Below are 18,885 nucleotides of genomic sequence, written 5' to 3'. Positions count from 1 at the left end.
CAAGTGCGGATAAAACTGCAAATGTATCATTTTAACACAGGACTGGAAAACAAAGTTCTTAAAATCAAAATGAGACAAAAACATAAATTAAAATAAGTTTTCTTAGGATCAAAAAGATCACCCCAACCTTTGCACAGTAAAGTCGCTCCTTTCCACTTTCCCTCTTCTGTGCAAACTGAACTGTAAAGACCATTTTCGTCAACAAATCCGTCTGCGCACCCATATGTGACATTGTTTCCCAAAGTAGTGTTATTTAATGATAAGATTACAGTATTGGGCAAAGCCAAAGGCAGTCCACAGTCAATGGCTGAAAGAAGAGTCAGAAAAACAAATATAGTTTAACTACTTAAAATACAATAATTTAAAATATACATCAATATACACACCTAAAAAAATAGTAAGATATACAGAGATCTATCTATTTTAAATGTTAAAAATAAAAATGAATTAATAAAATGATTAATAATGTGTAATACTGTGTCACTTTATATAAATTATACCTTAAAGTCTTTTTACAATGGCATCTACACCAGTTCAGTTATTCAAGATTCCTCCCTCAATTCACCTAAGTGTTGGGGAAAGGTTGTGATGACTTGGGTACTACTCTACACATATGGTGGGCGTGTCCCTGTATTGCTCCTCTCTGGTGCCAGACATTTCATTATTGCTCAACTAAACGCACCTGCTTAGCCTCTTCTGCCTCAGTAGGATCATTTCATATTTTCCCCACAACCTTGTCACTGCCACAGAGACTGTTTTGTGTATATTTATTTCTGGCTATCAAGATGGCTTTGGCTTGAGCTTGGCTTTAACAAAGCTTTTGGACTTTGTCTCAAGTCATAGATAGTACTTGAGAACCATGGAGTCATGTGTCTCTCAGATAAATAACTCGGTTGAATTACAATGCCTTGTTTGGGATTATAGCCAAATAATAGATTGTCCTTGTTCTACTATTGTGGGCAAGACCTCAGGAAAATTTGTTTTTATTTTTCTTTCCTTTTCCCTCCCTCACTTTTTCTCCTTTTCTTCACCCAGGTCTTGCCCTCCTTTTCTTCAATTGGAAATTCTAATTGATGGCTTTATCTTTTAAATTGCGCTTTCTGTTAATGTTTGACGAGTAATTTGATTTGGTTAGTTAATTAATCAACACTTTTATTATTCACTTCTTATGAGGATTGTCAATACTTAAGCTTGCTATTGTTTAACAATAACCTGGATACGGGATCCTGTTTACAAGAATATACTTTTCAACAAAACTGAGGCTCAATTTAGAACTCTAAGCTTTCTCCCTATAACCCATGTTTTGTGGGCTTTGATCGAGATGGTCTCTAATTACCTTCTTGCGCCATCATCATATAGAACTTTGAAGTTTTCTTTATTGATATGATCAATACATTGTTATCTGTTTTGCTTATTTTGGGCTAGATTACAAGTGGAGCGCTAATTTATCGCACACGATAAATTACCAGCCATTACAAGTTTGTTTAATAAAATAACTGTACCAGACAGTTTTTGGGGGCTAAAGTTGGCGGGTGTGGGGTGTTAGAAAAAAAAATGCACTAAAAAGTGCCTTTACATAGCGGTCTATGGGAACTGTGAGTTCCCAGTAAATATATATGTACAGTATATGCTTTTATTGAGTGCATAGCTTCCTAGCAAGGTGAACGCAAGGTCGCGTTCCCATTGCGGGACACTTCAAATATCAATATTCATTTTTGCGCTCCACTCATAATCTGGCCCTTTGTTCATTATCTTGTATTTTCATTAATGATACCTCAATAAAAAAATGTGTATTACAAATGCAATATATATTTGTATCTCCTCCCACCTATCCTATTTAGGGTATGGCTTGATAAGTTGGCATTTATTTGTGCCGTGGCTTTGATTGTTTTGGTTTGTTTGTTGTTAACATAAAACTGATAATCACAGTTCTTAAAAGAGTGTTTTTATTCATGAGGTCTTCATATGTGTCTATATATATATATATATATATATATATATATATATATATACACCCACACACATATAGTGCCTGAGATTGTGTGATGCTACTTGTTGTCTTACCTGATGTCCTGTTGAATCACAAAATGTAAAATATTTTATTTATTTTGCATTACTTGTAATTTAAAACACAAGTTTTAACATTGTCCTAGACTAGAGGAAGCTGAGTGCATACTTTAGACTTGAGAACTAGGATCCTGGAATATTCTACAAAGGAATTTTATGATCAGTGGAGGAGACCTGTTTTTAAAGGGACTTAAAAGTGCAAAAAGAAAATCATCTAATGTGTAAGAGCATTTAATTATTGCACTGTTGTTTTCATATAACTATGTAGCCCCTACAAATGGGGCTACATAACAATAATAAGCCTTCAAATGGGGAACTCCTTACTCTCATAGATGCCAATATTCTCAAGTTCCAGTGATATCAATAACATTATTTATCATATATTAGAATCTGAAAATTATCTACTAAAATGATGTAACATTACCAGGCCCTATGTAATTTAGTAACCTAAAAATCCACAAAAGCAGCAGCACTGTAGCAAAATATGTTATTTTATTGGCACCAAATACAAAAACACATAACCACAACATTTCATAGTGTTACCCCTTAGTCATGTGGATATAAAATAAACACAAGCCAATACCTTTTATACACAGGTGAAATGAACCCTTCATAAGTCCTATACAACTGGTTCATAACATCGAAACTAGTGGAGAAACATGCAAATGTAATCTATTTATAAAATATATACAAACAGAAGCCCATCATAGAAAAATAGGACTATTTGGTTGCAACGTACCTAATTTAAAGATCCAGAATGCCTCTCTCCAGTTATATATGACTAATGAACAGTTAATTTCACCTTTGTATATAGGTCTCTGTTTGTATTCATTTTATATTTATTGTGACAAGGAAGCACCCGGGCGTGGGAATATAATATATATTTATATAAATATATATATATATATATATAAACACTGTATATCCTATATAATAAAAGGCTAGGTATATTTGTCCGAAGCTGTCATGCGCAGTAGAGAATGTACGAGGACAAAGATACCTGGCCGTAACGAAGGATCAGTCAGTGAGGATCAGACAGCAGAGAGGGTGGGCGGTAGTGGGCATGGCTGGGAGCGGGCGGACAGCTGCACTGCAGAAAATGGCCCGTGTACATAGGCTTTAGGACTAGTATATATATATATATATATATATATATATATATATATATATATATATATATATATATATATATATATAATATACTAGTTTAGTTTACATTTAATGAGGCATATTTCCTTTTTTCAGCAATGCATACTCAGAGTTAATTGTTGCAATATTCTACCTTTGCATTTCAAAGAAGCTCCTTCCCATGTTCCCTTGTCTGTGCAGACAGATGTGCTGTGACCGCCATCTGCAATAAATCCAACAGCACATCTGTACGTTGCCATGCTTCCATATGTGGTGTTACTTAGAGAATCCACTTGGGAATTAGGAAGATTCGGCGGCAATTCACAATCAATAACTACAACAACAAAAAAGAATATTTACAATTATTATCTAACGTTCTTCCTGTGTTATCTTTCAGTCTTAAGTCTAATTGAATTTATTGCTGGTTTTCAATAAAATTTGACAACCAGATGGATATAAAAATGATTTTATTTTTACAAAGACAAAAGACTCAACATTGTAGAAAATATATGTTTACAGAAATTCCAAATGCATATTTTTCTGTTCTGCTTTCTATGAAATATCTGCAGAGCATATCAAAGAAAAAATAAAATCATATCTAAGTACTAAGCAAAATTACTATGAAATATTTGTGGGCACAAATCTATATTTTATCCTATAGTGCCTGCCAACTATCTGCAAAATGTCATGCAGTGTATATCATCAGACTGTCATCTAAACTCATCCATATTAGATTTAGGAACATTTTACAATATAGAAATAGATCTTTACGTAATCTCTAGTACAGTATGTAGGCAACTCATACATTTTAAATTTGCGATTGAGAATATGCAATAAGCTTAGTCTTATGTCCCTACTGTCTATAATATACTGTAATATATATATATATATATATATATATATATATATATATATATATATATATATATATATATATATATATATATATATATTCTCAGGACATACTTGAAAACGAGAGAAATCTCAATGTATCCTTCCTGGTAAAATATTTTATAAATAAATATATATATATATCAACATTTATTTTTTCATAGATAAAAATTTGAACAATTGAAATATTTATTATTAGTGCACATTTTTCACATTCATCACAATAGGCTGAAAACAATTGTTTTAAAGAAACAGTGCAATGGAAAAAACAGCATATATGCTTCCCTTATTAATTCATGTTTTTCATGATGGTGAGAGTCCTCAAGTCTTCACATGTGGGAATTATACTCTTGTCCACTAGGAGGAGGCAAAACACCCAACATACCAGAGCTTAAATCTCTCCCACTTATCCTAAATCCTTAGTCCCACACATGGCCAAGTAGATGAAGAAAACAGAAAAGCAGGAAAGATGAAGCAGGGCAATTGAAGTGCAAAACAAGTACTGCCTCCAACTGTGCAAAAGAAAGGGCGGGGCGAGTGGACTCTCATCATAATGAAAAAAACAACATTTTTATCAGGTAAGCATACAATTTTGTTTTCTTTTTTCAGATGATGGGGGGGGCAAACAGTTATGGCAGGCACGTTATTGATCAAGCACTACGGCCCACAGAACTCCTGCCAAAAGCAGCCTCTGAAGAAACATAAAAATCAAAGTGATAAAACTTCAAAAAAGACACAATAGCTGCCTTGCAAATCTGTTCTGTGGAAGCCCCATTACACAAGGCCCAAGAAATGGCAACTGCTTTAGTGGAATGAGCAGTAATGAGCACATGGGGAGTCTTCACCACAAACAAGTATGTTTTACAAATTAAGGTCTTTAGAATCTCCTGGTTAATAGTACAAATAGTTAATTGTAGATGCCACCTTGGGAAGAAAATAATAGCTAATACAAAGAACAGGCTTGTCCTGATAAAAAAAAAACTAGGATGGGAGGGTTGCAAGACAAAGCAGAAAGCACAGAAAGCCTTCTGACTGAGGAAATGGCCAAGAGAAAAATAACCTTCCATGATAAAAGCTGGATGTCTAAACCATGCATGTGTTCTAAAGGAGGGGCTTGAATAACCCTCAAAACCAGATTAAGAGTCCATGGAGGGGGGCATATCTCTGGGCACCACCTTGAAAGGATGCAATATTAGTTGCTCTGTGTAGATTTTTGATAATCTGCCTATTATGAGTCATTAATGAGACAATCTACCCTTTTTATCCAGATATCTGAAGTCTGCAGACTTTGCTGATACTGAAAATATATTATTAATCTAGGTTCTGCCTTTTCTAAGCCTAAGGCAGATTCCATGAAGAATGGCTCTCAACACCCCCTTGGTTGACTAAAGGCTGGGTAAACAGTGCATTGACACTGATATATTTAAAGCTTTTCTGTTTGGTACTAAGACTCATTTGAACAGTATGGCATTAAAAGTACAGAAATTCGAGGAAACTATTCTAAGACTTCTGAAAGATCATTTTTAGAAACTTAGCAACTCTTTGATAACTGTTTCTGCTTAAAACCGAATCCCTTACATAATGGGGATTGCGATTTGGCTATGTTACATCTACAAGATGTACAAGTGACTGACTGATGGTGAGATGTCAATAAAGACATAGAGGAGAATAGACAGATTGTAAAGAAGGAAGTTATTCCAATCCATGAGACAAAACAAGCGGACCAAGGAGACTATGTGATTAAAGATGCAGAGCCTGCAAATACCAGCCAAAAGAAGGAATTACTACCTTTACGGCTGGATCTCACCTCACAGACGGCATGGTGTTCATGACAGTCCTGGAGGCAACTGTCTCCTCCTACATTGGAGTCTATCTTTTAATTCAGAGAGCACAACTTGAAGGCGATCACAGCTTATACAGATGGTTGCTGTTCTCAGTGTCTGGAGGGATTGTCGAAGTGGGACTGGGTTGGCCGCTGCTACATGATGGCTTCATTCCGATGGTGTATGGGGAAATGACCGCTCCTGGAACACAGATGACTTTGTTCTTTTCCCCCAGAAACACAGGATTCCTCTTTATCAGAACTGAAGAGAATACATGCTCACCAAGCTGGTTTCCCAGCTCCTTCTTAAGCTGGCGACTTGAAGTAAGTTAGAGTTTGAATGACTGCCCATCTACTCATCTAAGATGAGTTGGCTAAAGAAGTTGATGGCTTCACTTGGTAAAGTTATCGTCTTCAATTTTGTTATAGCTTGGACTCTGCAGAAATGTTTCATACTTTAGAGACTTCTGCTGAGATATACTGTATGTTCTATAGTCAGATAAGTTGTAGCCATATAGTTATCTGTGATGTTAAATAATCATTTTTTCCTTAACAGGTATACGGATGTTTATTATTATATGCTGCAATAGTGTAGTCTTAAAATAATTATAATATGGTTGCACTATGATTGTTGTTTAAAAAGGGAATATATTTTTATAACTTAAAGGAACAGTCTACTCCAGAATTATTATTGTTTAAAAAGATAGATAATCCCTTATTACCCATTCCCCAGTTTTGCATAACCAACATTGTGATATAATTGCTTTTGACAGACATGCAATGTAGCCAATCAGTGCTGACTCCTAAATAACTCCATGGGAGAAAGCACGTTATCTATATGACACACATGAACTAGCACTGTCTAACTGTGAAAAACTGTCAAAATGCACTGAGGTAGGAGGTGGTTTTAAACAGTTTAGAAATCAGATTGTGCTTAACAAGGTTTAGCTTTTAAAATAAAATATCAAGAGAGTAAAGCAAATTTGATGCTAAAAGTAAATTGGAAAGTTGTTTAAAAAAGCATGGCCTTTCTGAATCATGAAAGTTTCATTTTGACTAGAATGTCACTTTAAATTGCTTGTTTTGTATATGTTATAAATGTGCATTGTAGTGCAGGGCGCAAATTCTATTTTATTACCAGTAAATTGATAGCGGCAGTTAAAAGCACTACATTACATATGGCATACTCAGATACACTTTAGATTGCATTGCCTTAATATAGAGGACAGACAGCTATAAGTTTTCCACCAATATATATGTCTCTATGCTCTACTCTTATGAGGGATTCTAAGGTTATTTTCTTAATCCAGTTAACAGTGCACAGGTCTTCTAACTATAACGATTTTAAAAAGTTTTCACTTACCTACATGGGTATATTTTCCTTTTAAAACTTAATATTTTATTGTAATTCTCCTTTAATAAACAAATAAAGTGAGTTACAACCCCAATTACGAAAAAGTTGGGACAGTATGGAAAATGCAAAAAACAAACAAAAAAAGAGTCATTTGAAAATTCATTTCACCCTGTACTATATTGAAAACACATTATTAACGTTCCAAAAAAGTTGGGACAGGGAGAATTTATGACTAATAGCGATGTGACAAGTTGAAATAAGAAGGTGATGTGAAACAGGTGAGGCAATTGTGTCATCACAGTATATAAGGAGCCTCCAAAAAAGGCCTAGTCCTTGAAGAGCAAGGATGGGTCGAGGCTCGTCAATCTGCCAACAGATGCGTCAGCGAATAATCCAACACTTTGTGAACAACATTCCCCAAAGACAAAAAGCGGTAGGATTTGGGGCATTTCACCTTCTACAGTGCACAATACAATAAAAAAATTGAAGGAATCCGGTCAACTCTCGGTGCGTAAAGGGCGCGGCCAAAAACCACTTCTGCATGCTCTGATCCCTCAGACGTCACTGTCTCAAAAACTGTTATGAGTCTGTAATGGATATCCTGACATGGGCTTGGGAATACTTTGGTAATTTAACCATATTTTAAGGGGATATCCTTTAATAAAAACTTGTGGTTTACTTTTTATTTGTATAATTGGGCAATGTTTATAATCCTACTCTGACATTCTATTATTTGGGGAATTAGATTCGTGATTACTCCTTACTACATGTATTTCTGTTATTGTCTTGAAACTCTCTGATGTAATTTTGCCTGTTATGTTTATTTTATAACCTCAATAAAAAATAAATAAAAAAAATTCCATGGAGGAGAAACTGAATGAATAACTGTTTTTTTTCTGAACAGAGCTTGTAACAAAGGTCTTGGTATCAGGAAGTTTGGCAATCGCCTTATGAAATAAGATGGATAGGCTGAAATTTGACCCCTAAGAGTACTATCTGACAAGCCTCTCTAAACCATCATGTAGGAATCCAGAACTCTGGGAATTTTAAAAGAATATCCCTTGTGAGCACCCTAGGATAAAAAGGTTTTACAAACCTTATGTTAAATAGGCTTGTGAAAGGCATTAATCAATATAGTAATAATCTTATCTGATTAACCTCTCTGGGACATCACTAGGCATTCAATCGCCTTCTCCACTGAAGGAATTGTAAATTGTCTCCATCTTGAAAGTGGGAAATCTCAGGTATTTGTTCAAAGTTTTGAAATCCAAGATCAGAAGAAAAAGTATCATTGATGATACTAAAATAATAAATTCCTAGATTTATTTCTGGAACTGAAGCAAAATCTCCTATTGTTTCCAGATCCTTTAAGGGATCTCAAGGAACTCAAGACAATAAGAATCTTTCTTGAGAAGGTTTTGATCAAAATATTATTTGATACCCCTGAGAAACTATTTCCAAAACTCAAGGATGTTGACTATACCTTTACCAGGCCTAATGAAAAAGATTCAATTGCCCCCCTCCCCACCCTACCAGAAACGTGCTTTTGGACCTAAAAGGGCTAGGCTTCCAAAATGTTTTGATTCTTATATTGCTGAAAGAAACCTAAAGTTTACCTTTAGGCATTTTATCCTGAAGCAAGCTCCTTTTTCCCAGTGACTGTGCCAATAATAGCATCCAGTCTAGGCCTAAACAGAATTTTACCCTGAAAGGGAAGATATAATAGCCTGCATTTAGAGACCATGTCAGCAGACCAAGATTTAAGACATACAGCTGCATTGCAAATAAAGCTGTTTGCAGTTCTTGGGAGCTTAAAGCGATCCAGGACCTGTTCATCAGTTGTTTCTCCAGACATAAGTTCTGAAAGCTTGGCAACCCAACCTGACAGCAGGCCTAAACAGAAAGCCAGCAAGCTGTAAGGACAATCTTGTGAAATACTTCAAGCTGAATCAGGCACAGGAAAAGAAGAGGGCTGTTTGAGGGCTGCCTTAAAAAGTACTTATTTATCTAAAATGGTTGCTCCAAAGGATGTCCCTCATGATCCAAAAGCCAGAGAAGAATCATCTTCAGCCTGCAGGGTTGGGGAGCAACCTCGGGATCTCAGAGAGTGCAGGGAGTGTGGTTTCCTCAAGAGGCAAGGTAATCAGTAAACATATAGAGCTCTGCACAATCATTGGGGCTCTCTAGAGTTGGCCGTCCCTAGGCAGGAATCTGTTTGTTTTTTTATTCCAGTCAAAAAATGTCATATAAGTGGCTTAAATCAATTACCAATCATTTCAAGCCAAGGCAACAGGAAAATATAGACAGGAAAACACACTAAAAAGCTCACCAAAAAGCTTAATCAATAGTGCACCCACGCTACCAGTGAGCACCTTCGTCTAGTGTGCTAACCTCAGCTGCAGACAACTGCTTCCAGTAGAAAGGCCTATCCAAAGCAGTGCAAGTACAGTTTAAATGATCTCACAAAGAACAGCATCTACAACCCATGGGATTGGCAGATAAATCCACATTTCCCCTGGAGATGGCTGTGGATAACACAGGGAGCAGCACACTGTAAACCAGGGGACTGACAGATAAATCTGCATTTCACCGGGGAGGCCTGTGACATTTCCACACAGGGAAAAGATTTTTCACTGCCTTGCTGAAAACTCCTTTCTGCCCCTCTGTCCTTCCTTCGTAGGCACTATTATGGGGAAAATCAGTCACAGATTGGTTGGATAACCCCTATCAATGGCGTGTAGAGGATTTAGGGTATGTGATGAGAGCAGGAAATTACGTCACTGTTTGTGGGCGGGGCTTAGGTCCGGTTGTCTGTGTCGCAGTTAGTTAGTGAAATCAACCTGACTAGATGTATGTTTCTGTGCTCTGTAATAAAATAGAGTTGTATCATCATTGCTGTGTCCCGCATATGTCCTGCATCTCCTGACATGGTGTCAGAAGTTCTTGCCTGCGCTTCTGTACCAATGTCAAAGTTTACCCCACCTGAGCCTTTTGACTTCTCTCAGCCTGCAGCTTGGCCCACATGGCGTCAGCAGTTTCAGCGCTTCAGGATCGCTTGCAAACTGAACAAGGAGAGTGGTGAAGTACAAGTTAATTCTCTTTTATACTCTATGGGGAAGGATGTGGAGCCAGTGTTCAATGCTTTTATTTTCCAAGAAGGGGAAGAATTTAACTTCAATATAGTTATGGATAAACTCAGTGCCCACTTTGTGCCCAAAAGAAATGTGATTCATGAGAGAGCTTGTTTTCACAAACGTAATCAGCTTGTGGGAGAATCTGTGGAGTCATTTGTGCGCAGCCTGTATGAACTAGCTGAATTCTGTGAGTTTGGTGTTGCTAAAGAAGAGCAAATCAGAGACAGAATAGTTATTGGAATTGCAGATGCTGAAGTCTCACAGAAGCTGCAGTTAGAGGCTGATTTAACATTAGATGGGGCTATTAGGATGGCCCGCCAGAGTGAACTGGTGAAAAAGCAAAGTGCTGATCTGAGGTCTGAGAGTATTGTGGATGAAGTGCAACAGTTCAGGAAAACTGCTAGTGAAAGGCACAGTGTGAGCGGTAGATCTAAAGTAACGGATAGACCTAGAAGTGGATGGGCGCAGCATGTCTGATGCACACGGTGCAACCGTGCCCATGATCAGAGAGTTATATGCCCGGCCAGAGATAAAAGATGCAGAAAATGTGACAGAATGGGCCATTTTGAAGTGGTGTGTAAAACTGAATACATTAAGGAGATGCAGGTGGATAGTGACCAAGAGGGTCAGGAAGTGTCTTTTGTGGGGTCTGTTGTGGAACGGCCAAGTTCAGAAGAAGATTGGAAGGTTACTTTTACTGTAATGGGAGCCAAAGTCGATTTTAAGATTGACACAGGAGCAGATATCACTGTAATGTCTTTTGCTGCATTTATGAAACTGCCTCGACAGCCCCAGCTGGCGAAGGTTACTACAAATGTCCATAGTCCTGGTGGCCGCATTGATTGTGCGGGGAAATTTATTGCAAGCTGTGAGTACAAGCAAAGGAAATTCACTATGTGGGTGCATGTGATTCGAGGTCAGTGTGTTAGCAATTTATTGAGCAGAAAAGCAGCCTGTGACTTGGGCCTAGTGGCCAGAGTGAATGAGATCTCTGAAGATATGTTTGGCAAATTGGGCCTACTGAATTGCAAGCCAGTCCGTATAGCACTTAAAAGTGACGCAGTCCCATACAGTATTTCTACTCCCCGTAGAATTCTGTTTCCGCTCAAGCCTCAAGTGGAGAAGGAGCTTATGCGCATGAAGTCTATGGGGGTTATTGAAGAGGTTGTTGAAGCAACTGATTGGTGTGCCCCCATTGTTCCTGTTGCAAAGAAAAACGGAAAGGTGCGCATCTGTGTGGACCTGAAAAGGTTGAATGAGGCAGTGAAGAGAGAGAAATTTGTGCTGCCGACATTAGAAGACATAACTCCAAAGTTGGTTGGGGCGAAGTTCTTTTCTACATTGGACGCTTCTAGCAGCTTTTGGCAGATCCCCCTAGATCCAAAGTGCCGCAAACTGACTACCTTTATCACACCGGTAGGTTGGTTTTGCTTCTGCAGACTCCCCTTTGGGATATCCTCTGCTCCTGAAATCTTTCAAAGGGAAATGAGTTCTCTCCTAAGAGACCACGTGGGCACGGCAGTTGTCATGGACGACATTCTAGTGTATGGGTCTACAGTAGAAGAGCACGATCAGCGTTTAAGTTATGTGCTGCAGGCTATCAAAGAGTCTGGGCTCAAGTTAAATAAAGAAAAATTCCATTTTAGGAAAACTGAATTATGTTACTTTGGGCATATTATTAATGGGGATGGCATCAAACCAGACCCCGAGAAAATTTGTGCCATTGAACAGATGAAAAGTCCTTCTGATGTACATGAACTAAGACAAATATTGGGCCTTGTAAATTATGTGGGCAAGTTTCTTCCAGATTTATCCACAGTTCTACACCCTATCACAGAGTTGCTAAAGAAAGACGTTGCCTGGGTCTGGGGACCTTCACAAGAAAAATCTTTTATGCAGGCCAAGTCCCTGCTGGGGTCTGCCCCAGTGCTGGGGTTCTACGACCCTTCCAAAAAGACTGTGGTTAGTGCTGATGCAAGCAGTTATGGGTTGGGGGCTACTCTCCTGCAGTTAAATGAAAATAAACTACAGTCCATCGCCTACTGTTCCCGCACACTGACGGCTGCTGAGTCAAAATACGCTCAAATTGAGAGAGTGCCTGGCTGCGGTTTGGGCCTGTGAGCGCTTTCAGCGTTATCTTGTAGGTTTGGAGAAATTTAGTCTAGAGACTGATCATAAACCGCTTGTCCCTCTAATCAACTCCTACGATATCAACAAAACACCCTTAAGATGCCAGAGACTTTTAATGAGATTACTCAGGTTCAATGTTCAGGCAGTGCATGTGCCGGGGAAGCAACTGGTTGTGGCAGATACACTATCCAGGCTCCCGCTGGCTGCTGCTGAAGAGTCTTCAACCGAATCGGACATGAAAGTGTATGTTGATTCGGTTCTGGCCTCAAAGTCAATTTCTTCAAGAAAACTGGAAGAAATAAAGAAAGAGACATATTTGGACACAGATCTTCAAGAGGTTATAAAGTACATAAAAGAAGGCTGGCCCGAGAGCCGGGCAACCTGGATGTCTTTAAGTTCTTACCAGTCAGAGAGGTCGCAGCTCACAGAGCTAGAGGGGTTGGTGCTGTTCCAAGACCGCATCGTTATTCCTGTCAGCATGAGGAAGGAGATGTTAAACAGGATTCCTGATGGCCACTTAGGTATTACAAAGTGCAGAGAAAGGGCAGCTACAGCTGTGTGGTGGCCTGGGATCAGCCCAACATTGCAAATCACGTGTCTAAATGTGCCTTTTGCCAGGAACTCCGGCCTACTCAGAGAAGGGAGCCCTTGATTTCTACTCCGCTGCCTGCAGGGCCGTGGCAGAAAATAGCTGCTGATTTGTGTGAACTGCACGGGAAAAAGTTCCTTGTTGTACTCGACTACTATTCCAGGTATTTGGAAATTGCACGCTTGAATGATATCACAAATAAAGCCGTTATCATCCGTCTGAGGAGCTTGTTCACCCGGTGGGGCATTCCGATGGAGCTGGTGAGTGATAATGGCATGCAGTTCGCTTCTACAGAGTTCAGTGCTTTCAGCAGGGAATATGACTTTGTACATTCCACGTCAAGTCCACATTACCCGCAGGCCAACGGAATGGCTGAAAGGGCAGTTCAAACAACAAAGTTAATTTTAAAGCAATCTGAGCCGTACCTAGCCCTCTTGTCCTATAGAGCGACGCCCATCCAAGCCACCGGGTATAGCCCGGCACAGCTGATGCTAGGACTCCAGATTCGCACCACCTTACTCTCAGTGGGTGTTTTCAAGCCGACTGGCTCTATTCCTCAGGACGAAGTCCTTAGGAGGGATGAAGAGGCCAAAAAGGGCTATGGTTTCTTCTACGACAGGAGACATTCTGTCAGGCCCTTACAGGGACTAAATGCGGGGCAAAGTGTCAGAATTAAACTGGACGATGAGAAGAAATGGAAGACGCCTGCTACGGTAATTGGACGCTCTCCAGAACCAAGGTCTTATGTAGTCCTTACTGATGGAGGGACGGTTACATACCGTAACCGGAAACATCTTCAGCCTGTACATGAGAGTTTGGAACTGGATGCCTCAGTACCACTGCCGGTGGGATCCCCTGTTCTTAAAGGGGTGCCTTCCCCTCAGCAAAATCACAGTGGGGATATGTCTTTGCCTCCAGCGGACTCTCATTCACCTTCTTCTGTATCAGAGGATAGTTCATGCAAAGTTACATCAAGCGGAAGAGTGGTGAAACTTCTGGCCCGATATCGGGACTAACGTTAGCTAGAACAGTGACCGGAAGTATGGGCAGAATAATCCCATAGTCACTGTGGACTAGAGTAGTCTACCCCGATGTTCAAGTCAGGATGTAATTTATGTTGTTCATTTTTCCGGTAACCTTTTTGTTAAATACTGTTCAAAAATGTTGTTGTATACTCTGTTTGTATGCCATGTAATTTGTTATATTCAAATATATGCTTCGCCCTTTGAAAAGGGGGAAGATGTGATGAGAGCAGGAAGTGATGTCACTGTTTGTGGGCAGGGCTTAGGTCCGCTTGTCTGTGTCGCAGTTAGTTAATGAAATCAACCTGACTAGATGTATGTTTCTGTGCTCTGTAATAAAATAGAGTTGTATCATCATTGCTGTGTCCCGCATATGTCCTGCATCTCATGACAGGGTAAAAGGGATTTAAGCTCTGAAATGTTGGGGTGTTTTTGCCTGCTCCTAGTGGGTTAGAGTTTAATTCCCACATGTGATGTCTCATGAACTCACACCATTGGATGAAAGAAAATACAGCCTCTAATTTGTTTACAGTGAGTCATTTTTGCATTACTGACCAAAAATACCTATGTATTTATCCACCATAAAGGGGTTAAAGGGACAGTAAACACCTTGAGAATTTTTATATAAAGTTTTAATTATGTGTAAAACAACTTTCCTTTATACTTTGATTATTTATTTTGTCGCTTTTCATGTAATTTAGCTGTAATTCTTAGAGCTGAAAATAAACACTGTAGACTTATCAAGGCTAACCCTGCTATATATATATTTCCATAATTGGCTTTAACAGGTAATAACTGCAAAACAAGGGGGCGGAGCGAGGAGCCGAGCCGGCAGGTCGCATCTGGAGGAAACTCTCCGCACAAATACAGATTACACCAATTTCTTTATGTTTTTAAATGGAATCTACAGCTACTAAAGGTGTATACATGCACATTGACCCTATGAGTATTCCAGGAAAGCGATCCTAGCCTATATTGTTCGGCCACACCACTCAACAATTTGAAGCTAATAGGCCGCAAACAGAAATATATCCCTTCTCTAGACAGCAAGACCACTAAGCAGGCTGATCCACAATCCTTGCAAACTAACAATGATTGCAGAAGTGCTTGAGGATGAGATATGCGGCTTACTGGAGGACCACTTTTCTGAACTACACACGCTAATCGCACAATGGTTTGAGAAGTCAGACTACGTCTATATTTATTGGTTGTATTATTATCTTGCACAGATGAAGGTGTGCTGTCTGCGGCCGGGACGGCTTATCTTTGTGTATTTTTATACTGCAACCACAGACTTTCTTGGTATTCCTCTCATTAAATAGTTACATTTAGTTCCTTATTTTAGACCTATATGACAATACACTCATATCTATTTTAGTAAGGACAGCTAAATAATGCATGACCTACCATATACTACAGTAAAAGTTGGAATGCCAATAAAGAGGACCCTATTAGGTTCTATATTGATATCTTTGTGTTTTGGGGAAAAAAGACACCCAAGTGCTTACAGATATTTAACAAACTGACCAAAGGTGGTCTACTTTCCAGTCCTAGGCACCATAGGCTCTAGATATACCGGTAAATTAGTTGAGCTTCTGCCCCAATGGCAAAGCGTAATTTCATATTTTCCAGTAACCTGTGACCATTGAGTCCATTTTGTTATACTCCCTCACACATATCCTCTGCAAATATGATATAAACATATATACGCTACTTATCTGCATAGGCAAATATATGTATGATGGTTGTGGTTGACAAGTTCTGCTTTTCAAGTATATAACTTTATATGCTAAATAGCAGGATTATGGTACTCTATATGTGAGAAACGACTTAAAAGTTAGTTGATCTGTACCAGTTATCTAATACCTTAATACATCTCAATATCCTTGCCCTACAAAGAGTCCCATTTCTTTTTTCATTGACAACAGTTCTGCCCCCCCTTATCTTACTAGTCAATTCTCAAATACAGAAAGCATATATTACTAGTTCTACCACATTAAAGTCTGCTTCTGTATCTTTAAATGTATCCCCTATCCCGTTAAAAGCGACATTACTAACCCCACCCACATATATTCTTAATGACCATGGCGCAAGAGTGGCCGTTGTATTTAAGGGGAAACAGATACAAATATAAAAAAAAGAGGTTTGATGTAACTATTTACAAATAGATGCGCTTATGTACAAGTGAGCTTAATCTTATTTTTCCATTATACTATATATGTTATGTACGGTGACATTTTTTTTTAATTTTCAGCCATGTGAACCTAAAAACTCCTGTATACAAGAATTTATTGACAGTTGTGCAAATATGCAGGCAGATACTCATGTTTAAGACTATATTATAATCCTATAACTAGTGCTTCAGTGATAGAGTCACTAAAGCACTTATAAGATGCGCCTAGGAAGGATGTTAATAAGGATAAATTATTTATAGGAAGTATAATTGATATATGAGCTCTATAAAATAATAAAATTATAAAATTATAAATTAATAAAATTAGTGCATATATCAAATAGCAACATCAATATAGTAACATCAATGTAATTGTATTCAAGGTGAAGAAGATACAACAATACCAACTGTACAGTCCAGGGTATATATTCTCTGGTATAAAGTTCAGGAATACAAAATAAGTAATTCCAGCAGCTGACAGATGGACAGCAGTAGTCTAAACAAGTGTAGGCCGCTCCTCCAGGGTGTTGTGCCGCAACACAGATGATAAGTCTAGGAAGGAAAAGATAGAGGGCGCCACATAGTGCAGATCATATGGATAGAACAAGGCAACAATTAGATCACAAGAATCTTACTCACACAGTGTAAGGCACCAATGTGCAGTATGCGCAGTCCGGAACCACACGTCGTCCGGTAGACCTCTTTTGGAATATGTCGTCAGATGGGGTTCCTCGTCTCACCAGGGAGAGTCCAGGGAAGTCCTAAGGATGGTGTGGTGGGAGCAAATTGATGTCAGGCAGCTCACACCAAGGATCCAAAAAGAAACTCCAAATATATTGTAATAAAATAAATTTGGCCTAGGCCAAGAAGATGCAGCAGAGGGAGAGTTAAAAATAAAATAGGATTTTATTCCAATTAAAAACAACAGCAACGCGTTTCTCAGTGAAACAGGTCTACCGGACGACGTGTGGTTCCGGACTGCGCATACTGCACATTGGTGCCTTACACTGTGTGAGTAAGATTCTTGTGATCTAATTGTTGCCTTGTTCTATCCATATGATCTGCACTATGTGGCGCCCTCTATCTTTTCCTTCCTAATATTATAATCCTGCCTCTGTGTATTTTATAACCTCAATAAAAATATAAATAAAACAATTCACATTATACTAACTTAATGACCACAACTAGCCTTGTTGTCTGCAGATTCCAGCCTGGATTGGCTCCTCCAGATAAGTGGTGGGTGGTGTTTGGCTATTGAAAAACAATTGCAGTAAAAATATGTTAATTTGTTTTAAAAAAATGTTTATACTTAGCTGGTATGTTATTATATCGCAACACAAGAGAAATGTCTTGTAATTACACAGTATTTACTGTACCTTTTAATATGTAGATAAAGTCCTGTTCGGAAGCATTGCAAACTGCCGTCAACAAATCAGAAACAGCAGTCTACTTACTCACAATGAAAGTTTTAATGCTTGGGATCTCCAGTGCTTGTAGCCCCTGAGCATAACTCTAGCTTTGCAGGGGTTAAACAGATAGAGGTTGATCCCAATTTTGTGTGTGGGGGGGGGACTTTTGTCAGTGTGCTCTTCCAATGATCACAATCGCAAAATGCTCCTACTGTCAATATCCCTCAAGCTCAAAATCTTTACCTCCCAAAAACAATGCAAAATATGTGTGTGTCATTAATCTACAGTTTTTATAATCCAAATCCCAAATGTGCAAGATTAACAACAACAAAAATGGCAATTGTGTGAATTTAGCGATTATATTACTGGTTGAAGGGCCTGTTTATTGACTGATACCTTTGAATAGTGTCCAGTTATGCAAACGCTAGTTTTGAAAGCTTCAAATGCTCCCTAAAGACTCTACTTTTCAGGGATGCATACAACCTACACTAACCTTTCCTAATACAAGTTCCTCTCCTCCATTGCTATACCCTTGAACCCCTTAGTATGTAAGCCTAAGAGCCCAACTGTTTGCAGATCACCTTCATAAGAGCTGACTAGAACAGTGTGACTCTCGGCAGAGCCCTCTACCCATTTGATTCCTTTAAATGCTAACTTGTATACCTCCTATGTTTATAACAATGCGGAATCTGTAGGCATTTTACAAATAACCGATAATGGTGGAACTTCCTGTGGAGGCAGGACCTTGAGACGAGTCGGATGACGATGCTGTGCTTGTCCGTCTGAACTTTGAGGCCTGACAACTGTGCAAGCCTTGGGGGTTAAAGTGTTTTTACTCCCCGGCTACATAGCTGCATTTGCGGTTATCACAAACCCAGAGCCGTGCACTGCTCAGCCAGGAAGCTCCTTAAGGCAGATGCATGCTGCTCGCCACAGCGGTTGAATCCAAAAGGCCTGCTTGGATAGATGTGGCCAGACAAGCCTGGGACACGCTAAGCCTTATTATACACTCAAAAAATATAGGCTATTTAAATTAAGCACCAAAAGAAAATACAGTTTGTAATTGACATGCATTAGCAATTTTGCTGCTAACTCTCCTAAAAATAATAATTATTATTATTATTATTATTATTAAAGTTTTTAATCTTTTTTGGTGCTTAATTTAA

At 38.8% G+C, this 18,885-nt stretch overlaps 1 protein-coding gene across 1 annotated transcript in view; it reads right to left on the bottom strand.

Moving 5' to 3' along the window:
• Positions 1-18,885, bottom strand: part of SUSD1 (sushi domain containing 1) — a 365,105-nt gene that overhangs the window by 224,141 nt on the left and 122,079 nt on the right. Inside the window, 2 exon segments of the mRNA XM_053700012.1 lie at positions 128-307; positions 3,350-3,529. Of these exon segments, the coding sequence (XP_053555987.1) occupies positions 128-307; positions 3,350-3,529 (360 nt within the window).

This window comes from Bombina bombina, chromosome 2 (genome assembly GCF_027579735.1).
Source record: "Bombina bombina isolate aBomBom1 chromosome 2, aBomBom1.pri, whole genome shotgun sequence".
NCBI lineage: Eukaryota > Metazoa > Chordata > Amphibia > Anura > Bombinatoridae > Bombina > Bombina bombina.
Note: the sequence above shows the minus strand (reverse complement) of the source record. Positions and strands in the feature narration are given on the sequence as shown.